This window comes from Bidens hawaiensis, unplaced genomic scaffold, assembly GCF_021521415.1.
Source record: "Bidens hawaiensis isolate Kalapana, Puna unplaced genomic scaffold, B.hawaiensis_p1.1 tig00003510_1, whole genome shotgun sequence".
NCBI classification, from domain to species: domain Eukaryota; kingdom Viridiplantae; phylum Streptophyta; class Magnoliopsida; order Asterales; family Asteraceae; genus Bidens; species Bidens hawaiensis.
This window is the reverse complement of record NW_027491198.1, coordinates 2,050,755-2,064,864: the sequence shown is the minus strand read 5'-3', so window position 1 is coordinate 2,064,864 and position 14,110 is coordinate 2,050,755. Positions and strand designations below refer to the sequence as shown.

The window sequence follows — 14,110 nt, the reverse complement described above, 5'->3', positions numbered from 1 at the left end:
TATTAAAACGACTTGCTTAATTAAATTGACTGCACCTTTTCCTTGAAAACTTTGTATATCTACGTAAATCAAGTATGCCACAAATACTGAACGTGAAGATATGTGAAACTTTACGTTAAGTGTGATGGCCTGCCATTACTCCTGAGCCAAACCACATTAAACAAAAATGTGCTCTCTAGTCTCTTTTGTTTCACCACACTCCTGAGCCGACTACGATACTCCGTTTAGGCAACAAGGAATGCACCAGGACCTATCTAACTCTGCTCGTCAAGCAAGGATGCCCACTTTACCGGGTGCCCAATTATTCCATACAAATGCATAACCGGTGATATCGAATCATTTTTTATTTTAGCTTTAAAACTCACGGCCAAATAAAACCATGCACCACCCAATGTCCAGCCTACCATGTTAACAACCCCTACTAACACCACTTTCTAACATAACCGAAGAAGCTACCTTAGCTCCTCCACTTCCGAACGCGAATGTAATTAAAGGTTTTATATTTAAAATATAACTAGCTTTTAGAGCTTCGCGTTGTGGTGGCGGCATAACAACATTAAGCTAAACAAACATCTAATGTTACGGTACCGAAAATCACTATCACAACCAAAAGAGAACCTCAAAAAGAAAGTCATAATATGATCATTAAGATTTCGGCATGTGTTTTAAATCGATCTAAACTTTATAAAATAAAACCAAAACCACTAGAGCATCATTAATCAATAAGTATTTTTTTGGGTAGGGGAGAGGGGGGTGTTTTTGGATGTTAATATGACACTTGACCCATCAAAATCTCTTGTCTGGCTTCTTTTGTGAGATTCTTTTAAAAGAATTTCACTATACATTCTCTCCCCTATCTCATTTTTCACCTCACTTTCTTTCTCATCTAAAAACATTCAAGAATCTCTTATTACGTTGGTATTGTGATTTATATATTTAAAAATAAAACATTTAAAAGTATATAATAATTTTATAGACACGATATATTTCTCCCCCTTATGTGTTTGTGAAAGTGAGTGGAGCAAATCGTTAGAAAGTGAGTAGTGCATGTTATCAACTTCCAAGCATATGAGATAACCTAACAAAGCACCATGAGAATGAATAGTGATTTATGTGAAACAATTTAAATTTTCTAACTAATATATAAAATAATAATCCTAGAATAATTATAATAAAAAAGATAATTAAAACACTTGCATAGGTGTAAGCATTTTTCGGTGGAAAGTCTTGAGTTTAATTCAACTAAGGAGCAAAATTTGATGTAATATAGGGATTAAAATCACGTGGTAAATTGAAATTTTAGTTTGCTCAAAGTTACATTTGTTTTCTCTTTTCAAAGGTGAATATAAAAAACACATAAGGCTTAAAAGTACCAATAAAACAAATAGTTACACCATCTAAAAAACAAGAGATATTTCCACTACTGAAAGCAACCGTGAGGATTAACAACTTGACATATTCCTGCAATAGCAATGAAAGAAACTTAACGATACGCTCTTACACCAATTGGACTCAATTTACATGCAAGGCACATAAAACTTCAGCTTGGAATGGTCTTAATAGACCATGTGTAATCATAAAGCATCACCCCTGGGCGTTATGCGACATGTGACGTTCAGTCAGAGTTATGATTTTTTACAAAAACATGGTGTAGTCATAACTCTCCACCCTCAGGCGTTATGCGCCACGTGACGCCCAGTCATTATTTTATTTTTTTGTCTTTTTTTAAATAATAATTCATTTAAATAATTAAATATAAAATTAAAAGACTACATTAAAATTAAAAAAAATATACATTAAACTCACGAATAAAAACTAAACTAAAATAAAAAAAATACATTAAATTAAAAAAAAAATACAACAATATATAATAATATGAATACATGTATTTTTAAAAATTTTCGCTTGCCGAGTTGCTTTTAGAGATTGGACTCTTGGGTCGTCTTCGGAAAACTCCTTTGTTAAAACTTCGATGTCGTTTTCCAATTCATTCCTTTTAAGTACTTCGACGGCGTCCAAATTTACTTGAAGACGTTTAGCTTCAAGTTCTTGTATATCTTTGAGTCGAATGTTCATTAATTTGAAATGACTTTCCATTTCGACATTCGAACCCCTTGCCGACGACGACGCGGCCCCTTTCCCTTGCTTATTTTAACCCCCGGTCGAGGCATATCGGTAATATCCACATAGGGATTCCCGGCTTCATTATCGCTTAAGTTGAAGTTTCGAGCGTCAGAACGGGGCGTTTCTGGATCAACCAAAGACGATGTTTAGACTTTTTTTTGGCTGACCACTTTCGGTGTCGGCCTCCATAACCGGGCCCCATTTTGGGTGAAACCTCAGTTGTTTTTTCCAAATGCTAAAGTAGTTGAAGGTCCCCGAGACCTTATGTTGATACTCTTTCAACGTCATTTTCATGATTTCCGCGTCAGAGACACCGCTACTCCACGTTCGAGTCATCCGAGAGTAAACCGTATGGAAAGCAGTGCATTTGGTGTTTATATCGTTCCATTTCAACAGTAAGGAATCTTTTTCTCGACGCGAGTCCCGCCAAGTTCGTGGAACAACTCTTTAATTTTGTTCCAAAATGCGCCAGATGCTTGAAAGTTCGCTAAAAAAATAAAAAAATTACAAGTTCAATGTTTGTTCTAAGAAATTTAAAAAATATATATTTTTTTAAAAACTTACCACACTGCGGATCTTCCGATATCACGCACCAAGCACGAACACATAGTTCACACTCTTCGATAGTCCACGATATAGTGTTCTTTTTAGCCCGAGGTTTTCCGGCGGGTTTCTTTACGTGTTTTCTCGGACATCCACGTTGGCTTGAACCGCCGCGAGTCTCCGGGACAGGTTGTGGCTCCGGGTTGATTTGTGTCTCCGGAACCGTCTCGTCGTCGGGTTGGGAACCCGAACCGGTCATCATGTTTGTTGGGTTTTGGAAACCGAGCACCGTATTTATGTTAGGGGCTCCAGAACTTAGATATTGCATGTACGCGGCATATGTGCTTCGAACGGATACGAAGATTGAGGAACGGGGACTGTTGGCATCGGGACGGTAGATGGGTTCGGTTGTGGATTATTCGGGCCGGGATTACTTGCGTTGCCTTGTCGGGCATATTGACCGAAACCGAAAACATTTTGGTTGTTAAACGGAAACATTTTGGTTGTAGTAAAATTGTGTAAAAAAAATTGAGGTTTGGGTTTGTTTTTATATTATATTTGTGTTATTATTTAAAAAAGTTTTTTTTTTATTTTTATTCAAACGGCTATATCCACAACGGATAGATTTTTTAAATTTGTGCCATATCTCGCTTTACACACGAAACGCCGGAAAAAATACCCAAAACGCGGGGGGGCGGGGGGAGTGGTGTGCCCCTGGCGTTATACCCTAATACGCCGGCAAAACGCCAGGACTACGGACGACCTTAATAATTAAACAAAGAAGAGACATACGGCTTACTTACGCCATCTCCACCCGTCCTCCATCTCCCAGTATTTAAATTTTTGATGATGCCTTCCCGATCTTCAACATCCAATTTGTCTCCTCGAAATAGATTTTTAATTTCCATGACCAATTCACCAAAATTTCACTGTCCGAACCATTTGAAATCTTGTCCGTCACCTGACACAACTTCCTCCGTTTCAAATCAAATATATTAGGGAACATGTCTTGAAAAGGATCTTTCTAAAGGATCTTTCTGATTCTCAAAGAATGAGGTGCAAAGAGATAAAAGACTTCCCAATCCACACATCATTATGAGTTTGAACCCAATTGCTTATTCGAATTTTGCTGTGAAATTTCAAAATTTAAAATAATAATTGATTTTTAATGAAACAATAATTATTAAAATTTGAGCCTAGTCATTGGCTCCACCCGTACCTTTCCTCCACGGGCGTTGCCCCGGACCCTTGCAAAGAGGCGTTGCCCCTGCCCCCTTGGACCCTCCGATGCTTAGAGGCTTCGCCGCTAAGAAATAATGAAGTCATAATACTGAAGATCATAACAAACTTAAAGTAGCGTGCACTCCGCACCTTCTTACTCGTTTGATGAAAATTATGATTTACATTGATTTACAAGTCAATCCAGTTATACTAAAATATTTAACAAGTTATTGACTCGTACTTTTGACTTTTGGTCATGCATTATTAAACAAACCAAAACTACATTAATTATAAAGAAATCAATAACTAACTAGCAAATTATATTCTTAGTTGACCAATTTTAAAACTGGAATACGAAAGCACACCATATGACCAATAGATACAACAAACCAAAAGGGCTCGTTTGGCTTCTTATGCCTATCGATTTAGTAAGTGTATGTGGAATCTTACAAGAGGAATCTTACAATGGCCTGCATGTTTAGTTTTTCCTTTTCTTTTATAAGGAAAGAAAACATTAAATAGTCATTAAAATGTATTGTTAAATAACACTTCAAGTACAATATGCTCAATAAATAAGATTGAAATATGAAACGTGAGCGTGAGCTTAGAAGATACAAGGTGGTACTGACGAAGCTTGAATGAAAACGAGAAAGAGATCAGACTCAATGGGTATAAAAAATCGATTTCCAATTTTATTGTTTACTTACCAGTGCACTATTAAAATCTATGGATTATTAACTAAATTCAACTACTAGAAACGAATATACTACTAACATTTTTACATCATTTTTCTCTCACTTTATTTTACTAATCACATGGAGTAATAATAAAGTAACACCTTTATATATTTGATTACTATTAATGTAAAATTAATAAGCATATTTTTTTTTTTTGAAAAGGCCAAATAACTAATAATCATAATTAAACATAACAAAAAGCAAGATGAGTGGGGGGAACATGCTTTTATGCTCAAAAGTCCCAATTCTGGAAGATGGTTGAAGAATGTTTTGTCCTTTATATTGCGTTTCATTATTTTTGACTTCTATGATTTGGTCAAATCTTTTCTTTCCTAGTATAATAACACGACTATAATAATAAATATATATCTTAAGACGTCCAATAAATATAATAATAATACAATCTCTATGGTTTCAAATAATAAGTATAATATACTAATTATCGTGCATTGTTTCGTAGAAATCATTAGAAGAGTAGCATTGCATTTGTGGGATTCAGAAGTTTGAACGACTGTTAGAAAATACTATTGACATGTGGTTTTTTTCGAGAAGCTCATCTTGCAGGAGAAAGTTCGGGGCTACTCGTGAGTATGGGAAGCTCAAAGACGTGGACAGTCTGGATCAATTTAAATTTCAATATTTTTTTGAACATAGGACTACACAAACAACCAGAATACAACCAGTTACATAATATACAAGAGAACTAACACCTAAAATCCTAAATCATTGCATAAGAAGATATAACTAGAACGAGCCGACGACCAAAACGAAGGATGCTCCTTTATCATTGCAACCACCTTGTCAATAATTATTATACTAACTCTACTTGTATCACTTTGCATATGTTTTGATGTTTTTTCTGTTCAAATCAGAATGATAAAATAATAATTTCCTCTTAGCATCTTTCAACCATTTTCTCGTCATTTTAATTCTTTATCACCACGACACCACCTAAGACTACTCACTATCATGGCCATTTGCCTCAACGGGTTGCAATATTTCACTAAAGGACAAAAGTGGTTGTCATTTAAAAAATGTTAAATAAAAATAAAAGTCACAACCCGATCGCATCATCAACCAACGATTGCAACCAAATTGTAATATTATTTTAATATATCTTGTCATCATGCTAATAATATTTGTTTCTTTTTCTATTATTTTAAAACCTTTTATTTAATATTGTTAGTTGTTCCTGCTTTACTTTATTATTTTTTTTTCCTTTTAATTATTTACTTTTCATTAATGTTTTTATTAGTTTTTTATTAATAAATTATTTTTTATTTAAAATGTTATCCTACATGTCAAATGTCAATTTTTTATTTGTTTGATAGATTTTTTTATAACTTTAGTTATCCAAAAATATCTAACATTTAACTTATCCTTATCCAAAAAAATATAATAAAAAGTTAAAAAAAATTATGAGTTTTTTCTATATATATAGTGTTGGGTATAGATAAAATTTCACATCCAATTCTAATTTTCTATCCCTCTTTTATATTTCATACACTTAAAACAATGGATCCGTTTCCAAATTCATATACGGATCTAGGCAATTCTGAGAATTATCATAATAATCAATACTATGAAAATTCTTCGTTTTTTCCAAATCCAAGTCAACTTCCTTTCACTCAAAATCCTCAAACATCACAAAATACTGAAAAACAAACAAAAACCGCTAAATGGGAGGCTGCTGAAGATGTTGCTTTAATGTCGGCATACTGTATTGCTAGTGTAGATAGCATTCACGGAAAAAACAAGAAGAAACCATCACTATGGGCAGAAGTAAAGAAAATGTATGATGCAGCTCAAGCAGAAAATCCAGAACAGCTTGGTGAAAGAAATGTTGATCAAATGAAAGGCCGTTTTAGTCGACTTAATGAAACCGTTGGGAAATGGGTTGCTGCGTACCGAGAAGCATATCGCCGAGCAACAAGTGGAACGTCGCAAAAAGATATCGAGAGTGATGCTCATAAGATATATGAGCAAAGTGGGAAAAAGTTTAACGACTACATTGTTTACAATAAAGTTATGTGTAAGTACCCAAAATGGGCTTTAGAGTTACCTCGTGGCACAACACGTCACCGTCCTGAAAGTGAAGCGGGTGATGAGGAAAGTGATGGTAGTACGAAAAGAACAATGACTTCAGAAGAAGGGGATTATTATGTGAATTCCAACCAAGAATCGCCAGTTAGTGGTGGTTCATCGATTCAACGTCCAATGGGCAGAGATGAAGCCAAAAAAAAAAGAAAGGAAAAGGTAAGGTTTCAAATGAAATTGTTGAAGAACTTCGTGGAATGAGGCTTACTCAAGCTAGTACATATGATTTGTTGCAAAAAAAACTCGAGTTTGAGAAACATAAGGAACAACTTAGGATTGAGAAAGAACAAAGAAAGGAACAAAGGAAGGATGAAAGAAAGCAAAAGAAAATGGACCTTCATTTGCTTCAGGCGTTGTTACAGAGGGAGCATCTGTCGGTTGAAGAGGATCAAATCAAACGTTCTCTATTGTCGAAGTATTATGGAAACTGAATCTAGTTTATTGTGTCTTTCATTTCGTTTTTAATGCATTTGTAAGATATTGAATTTCTACTTCACTTGTAATGCAATTATGTTTCTGTATGTGCAATATTGTCTTGTAATTTAACCCTATCTTAGTTTCCAGTTGTCAAATTCTTGTTGGATCGTTGGGATTTCTTTAGATAAAAATCTAACGTTATCTCTATTTACTGTCATAAATTTATGTATTTTCAAGATTATCTAGTAAATTTGACTTATCTTCATTTTCCAAATGTCAAATTATTATTGGATCGTTGGATTTCTTAGATAAAACTCTAACATTATCTCTATTTAATATTATAAATTTATATATTTCTAAAATAATATAGTAAATTTGAGTTATCTTCTTTTTCCATTTGTCAAATTCTGATTGGATTGTGAGATTTTCTTTAGATAAAAAATCTAACATTATCTAACATTATTTTCATGTATAAATAAAGTTCGTTGAGTTGCTTTCATATCCTAAAAATGTCTAGTAGTGAAAACTCATCTGAGAGTTCTGATTCATTGAGTTCAAGTGAGTGTAATGAGTGGGAAGAACAACTTTTTCAAGTAGATCTACAACTTAATGCTATCATGTGTGAATTACTCCTAAATATGCCTATGCCTGGCACATCAAGAAGGAGGTATTGTGATCGAGAACGTGAGAAAGGTGAAGCACGTTTGATGGAAGATTACTTTGTTGAAAACCCAACATATGATCAAGCATCTTTTCGACGTAGATTTCGCATGCGAAAATCACTTTTCCTTCGCATTGTGGAAGCTATTACAGCCAATGACATATATTTCCAACAAAGGCGAGATGCCACAGGTAGGAAAGGTCTTTCACCATTGCAAAAATGTACTGGAGCTATGCGGGTGTTAGCGTATGGGACGTCAGCAGATGCGCATGATGAATATTTGAGAATGAGTGCTACATCAACAAGGAATGCTCTTACAAAGTTCGTAGAAGGAGTTATTGCATGCTTTAGTCAAGAGTACCTTCGAAGGCCCAATGATGATGACTTAGCAAGACTACTCCACGTTGGGGAAGAACGTGGGTTTTCCGGAATGGTAGGCAGCATTGATTGTATGCACTGGGAATGGAAAAATTGTCCCACAGCTTGGGCTGGGGAATATACGGGTAGAAGCGGTAAACCAACAATAATTTTAGAAGCTGTTGCATCATATGACTTATGGATGTGGCATGCGTTCTTTGGAACACCAGGTACGTGAAATGACATTAACGTCCTTCACCGATCTCATCTTTTTGATGACATATTGTCAGGTCGTGCACCAAATGTTAGTTACATCGTGAATAGACGAGAACATAATAGGGCATACTATCTCACTGATGGCATATACCCTTCATGGGCTGCCTTTGTCAAGTCCATTACTTCTCCACAGCTTCGAAAACATAAGTTGTTCGCTAAACATCAAGAGGCTGCTAGAAAAGATGTTGAACGAGCATTTAGAGTTCTACAAGCTCGCTTTGCATTTCTTCGACACCCATGTCTTGTGTGGGACAAGGAAATGATGGGTAAAATTATGATTGCATGTATAATACTTCATAATATGATCGTTGAGGATGAACGAGACACATACCTTCACTATTATGATCCATCCGAGTTTCTAGGTGACAAGCCTACCAATCGGCGATGAAGAACATCTGCTGAAGATGATGATCAACCTTTTCAATACTCTACTGAACTAATTGCAAGCCTATCAAGTTATATGACCAATAGAGCACAACTTCGCAATAGAGAAGCTCATGTTGCTCTAAAAAACGATCTAATTGAGCATATATGGCAAAAGTTTTCTAGTGATGAATAATTAAATGGAAAAAGTTTTTTTTAGTGATGAATAATTAAATAGTCTGTATGTTATGTATGTGTCATTATGTTTAATATAGTTGATTATGTTTAGTATTATGTGTTTTTTACATTTTAAAATTTTATTGTAATTTTTTATTTATATAATATGTATTTTTATTTATATTAAATATAAATAGTAAATTAGTTTCTAAAATTTTTATTTTTAAACGTATTTATTTTTTAATATAATAAATAATAGTGATAAATCTTATTTAGTTAATAAAATATTAGGTTAGGTTAGGTTGTGAATGTGAGTGAAATTTTAGATTGGGTTGGGTTGTGTAGGTGAAAGAGAGAGAAATTAGTTTTTAATTGAAAGGTTGGGTTGGGTTGGGTTGGGTTGGGTTGTTACAGTGGGTAGTCTAACATCTAGCATGGATTTGCTAGATTCTTAAATAATCCTTTACAAACCAACATTAATTTCATCATTATACCCTTACGAATGTTTTAGTTTAATGTCTCGCCGTGTCATATTATAAGACGATATTCGCCTCAACCAATATTTTGGTGACAGCATAATATATTACCCGCTTGCTTGTCTATTTATTGAAAATGGATCCTTTTGTCGGCTAACATACTTAAGTTTCCTAGGTGCAACAATCATATGGCTAAATATCCAACACTTTAGCTCCATTTCATGTTTCCGTCATCTTTAGAAATCTTTATGTTCGTGTAGTTTTGGCAGATGTGTTTTCCATGTATGATAGGTAAAGGCACATCATCCCTTTCCAATGGTCTCTCAAAGCATATTATCATTTACATGAATGAATCGCCGGTCAATGGTGATCTCACCATTCTTGTCTTTATTTCTTTATAAAGTAGCCACTATGTTATTTTCTCTACATTAGTAAAACACTTTCCTTTAGGGTATCCAATTTTTTTTCCTTGAATGTCCGTTAAGATTATTAACGAGTCACTTACCCACTCAATCATCTTTATTCTACACTCAGAAGAAAACTCACAATAGACGATAAACACACTTGGCCTAATATGGAACCCCATATTTTTTGTCACATGTGCGACTTGAACCCATGATAGATTGATATAAAGTATCCACTTTGATATATCATGTTAGTATATAAATTCCAGGATTTACTATTTGTCTATTTCACGTTATGAGTCACCTCTTATCATCTCTACTCACTTGGATTCTCATTTGTATTCATCAAACATAGATCATGATCTGTGCCCATATATCATCATGTAAGAGTATACTTCAGGACTGTTCAAAGGCTAAGACCCGAGTACCTAATACCCTACTCGGACCCCTTACCCTTTTAGGAAGAAACGTGGACCCGAGACCCTACCCTCTAAACAATAATAGGGTCGGGTAAAAATATGGGTTTCAATGATCCAACCATTTACACTTTAAGATATTAACCACATCTCATTTTCTGCATTTACTAGTTGCATATCTCGTATATGACTTTAGTATATGAATCTTAGAACAATTATACTTTTATTTAATAGCATAGTAAAATCTAACATTGAAAGTTTATCAACCATTTGAAATGATGCAAATAAAATTCACATTCACAAATTACATGTAGAGAACAATTCAGTAATTCCCATATATATGTTTTCAATCAACTGTGTGGCCCTTTATTTTTATTTTTCGTAGTAGTTGGAAAATTTCGGATGAATCATATATGAAATACAAATCTCTCATAAATTACAGATTAATTGCGAATATGGTATATATCTATTTAGAAACTAGTAAACGGGTCAAGGGTTAAAACTCTTTTACCTTTTAAGATGAAGTTTAAATACTCTTAAACCGACCCATATTATATATTCGGGTTTAATTAAGGGCTTTGCGAGTTAGGTAATCGAGTAAAGGGTGCGACCATTATCTTGCTCACCCCTGATTACACCATAATCTCTTACCTCTACACTATGTATATTACCTTAGCTTATTTTAAGAAATGAATATTAGCATCTAGATCGTCCCAACATTTCTCTCAACCCTGTGATCTACTAACCATTGTTACATGTCTTTGTAAATTGTAATTACCCAAAATCCACTTACAATATTTACCCCACAAACTAACCACCCATGATCCACCTACGACTCTTTATGCAACTACTGCTAACCATAGAAACCATAGAACCCATTTCACAAGTGATTCACAACAAGAACTTGACCCTGCAATGTTATAGACCAAATAGAAGAACTCAATTCAAAATCAAAGATGAAACTAAACGTAATTTGGTGTCCTTTCACTTAGCAGTGTGCGTAAGACACCCTGCAACGAGGGTTGGTTATCCCCGCCAGCGGTCACATGGACAGCGCACGCTAGGAAGGTTGCGTTGTTCCTCCTCTACTGTAGGCTACCGCACGTAACTACGTGTGAGCCAATTAATGCAGGGTGGTGGGACCCTCTTATTATAATATTATTTTTTTAATATAAGCGTTAACTTTTTTATCCAACCGCTACCTTAAAATAATTTAATATGTATTTTTATCTACTTCTCACGACTATCTTTTTAAAAATTATAAATTTAATATAATATATATATATATATATATATATATATGTTTAAAATCATGTGAAAACTATTTTGAAATTGAGAACTTTAAGAACCATTTTGAACGATAACAAAAATTTATAAAAAAATTATAAAACAAAAAAAAACACGAAAATAAAAAAAAGTAAAAAAAAACCAAAATTTTTTATTTTTCATCCCAGTTTCATAAAAAAAATTTTAAAAAATACCGGTTTAGCAAAATTATACATATATGTATAATTCGTATTTTTTGATTTTATACAAATTATTCTTTATACACATATGTACAATTAAGATAAATGATAATATACATATGTGTACATTATGTAAATCGATATTAAATAAAAATATACATATGTGTTTAATTAGGGTTTTTTTATGAAACCGGGATGAAAAATAAAAATTTTTGGCTTTTTTACTTTTTCAAAATTTTCGTTTTTTTTACTTTTTCAAAATTTCTGTTTTTTTAGAATTTTTTAAAGGAGTTTTTTTTTGCTTAAAATGGTTATCAAAGTTCTCAATTTCTAAAGAATTCTCTTAGAATCCTCACCCTATATATATATATATATATATATATATATTCCATTTCCAATTGAATATGCTATTTTAGGTCAATCTGTAGAAATAGGGTTACATAGTTATGGTTTATTATAATAACTAGTTAAATTAAAGAAAAGTTCTTACGAGTAGAAACATAATGCACTATGCTATATACAAAACATCTAGTCTTAACCGGCTAGAAAACCACGTGAGTCAAGGCTAGATTTTTTATTGTGTTTTTCATACAACATAAGCTATACGGATCCATACCAACGAGCTGAACATGAAACTTTATGCAATGAGATCAGGTAGAAGTACAACATGTCTTAGACATAATTAATTTTGTTTTTTAGTCATGGTTGTTGATTTAAATTATGTTGTATTATTGTTGTTGTTGTTTGATTTTCTAATGTAAGTTTTATCTATATAAATAAAATGCAAGTTTATTTATTAATTTTTCTTTTTTTAATAATTTATATAATTATTTATTGAATAAAAAGAACATGTTTGATAATAAAAAAAATAATGATGACATGGAAATAATAAGGCTAAGTATGGGAAGAATGTGTATGGTAGCATTTGGTATTTAATAAAAAAAAAGAATGTGTTTGTTAAATAAAAAAAATGAATATGTGAAAATAATAAGGTTGCATGTGAGAAGAATGTGTCTGGTAGATTTTAGGCAAAATGAGCATGTGGTGTGGAAGAGTAAAATTCTAATGTGAATAGACATGATTACGGGAATGATGATAATAGAAAATCGTTTTTTAAGACGACCCTCGATGCTAACTCTAGAGCTAATATTACACACTAACAACGCCTCATAAAGTCATATAGCAGATTTGCTAATACACTGGACCATCACCTACTAAACAAGAGGATTCAAAAATCACTATGACCATGCATTTTAACGTCGAGATCACCAATTCGAATATTGTAGCTACCAAAAAATAAAAAATGAAGGTATAAATCCATAAAAAAAACAAACGACCATTAACATGCTAAAGGGGTAAGGGGAGGTCGTTTAACTTATTGTAGTTAGGCTGCCCTTCTTTGTAGAACATCAATACTACTTAAAAATATAGTTACCGACGGATGATCTGTCGCTAAACGAACCACCAACAACGACCAAGTAAAAAGCCTGAGCGGGCGATCAACCACTACAAAAAAATGTCATATAGTGACATACAAAAAATGACACTAGAAAACAAAAAAAATACCACTAAACACCCCATAAGAATGTGCGGCACACAAAAAAAGTGTCACTAGAAGCAGTGACGCTAAAGCCTTTTAGTGACACTTTTTCAATGTGTCGCACAAAGTGTTTGGGCTTTTAGTGACACAGTGTTTTTGTGCCACAATATAAAAAAATGTTTTTGTGGCACAAATTTTGTGTCGGTAAAACATATTTCATGTTAAATATTCATATTGGTTTTAGTGGCACATAATATTTGCCATATAAATAACATCAAAATAAATGTCACAACAAATGTTTATTATATTATTTTTGGTTAATTAAAATCACTATTTATTTATAATATAAAATGTAAAAACAGTAATACTATTACTTCAATTAAAGGCTCAATCATCTTCTAAACTTATTCCAAATATTTACAAACAAATGTCTAGTAAGTGTTAAACTAAGTCATCAAACATATAAACACAAAACTAACAAATGTTGTAACATTATGCAACACAATACTACTCGCTTCCAATGTTTCTGTCACTTGCTTTTTCTCCCTAGAAGGCATCCACAAGCTCCTCAGCACATTTAGCATGTCTCAACAGAGTCATCTCTTCTTTCAATGGTTGTAACACCATCTCCACCATTCTCCGGTGTTTCCTATCAATCTGAATTGAATATTTCTGTATTCATAAACAAATTCTATATGACATAGCTTACAATAAGACAATTTGTAAAATCATTTAAAAAAGATATTGTATAAACTGTTAACGTCTTACAAATAGCGTTGCAGTGGGGGCGCGACGGGAATTCGGTTGCATTTTTTCTTTACAGTGACGATATTAA

The 14,110-nt window shown here is 33.3% G+C and overlaps 1 protein-coding gene across 1 annotated transcript; it reads left to right on the top strand.

Moving 5' to 3' along the window:
• The first annotated feature begins 6,140 nt into the window (after window positions 1–6,140).
• On the top strand, window positions 6,141–6,923 carry LOC143623680 (glutathione S-transferase T2-like). Its single transcript, XM_077094525.1, has one exon. The coding sequence runs from the start codon at window positions 6,141–6,143 to the stop codon at window positions 6,921–6,923; it is 783 nt and encodes a 260-aa protein (XP_076950640.1).
• The last annotated feature ends 7,187 nt before the right edge of the window (window positions 6,924–14,110 follow it).

Excerpts from the sequence above, each read along its gene's own strand:
- LOC143623680 (XM_077094525.1), top strand. The coding sequence starts at position 6,141 with ATGGATCCGTTTCCAAATTCATATACGGATCTAGGCAATTCTGAGAAT.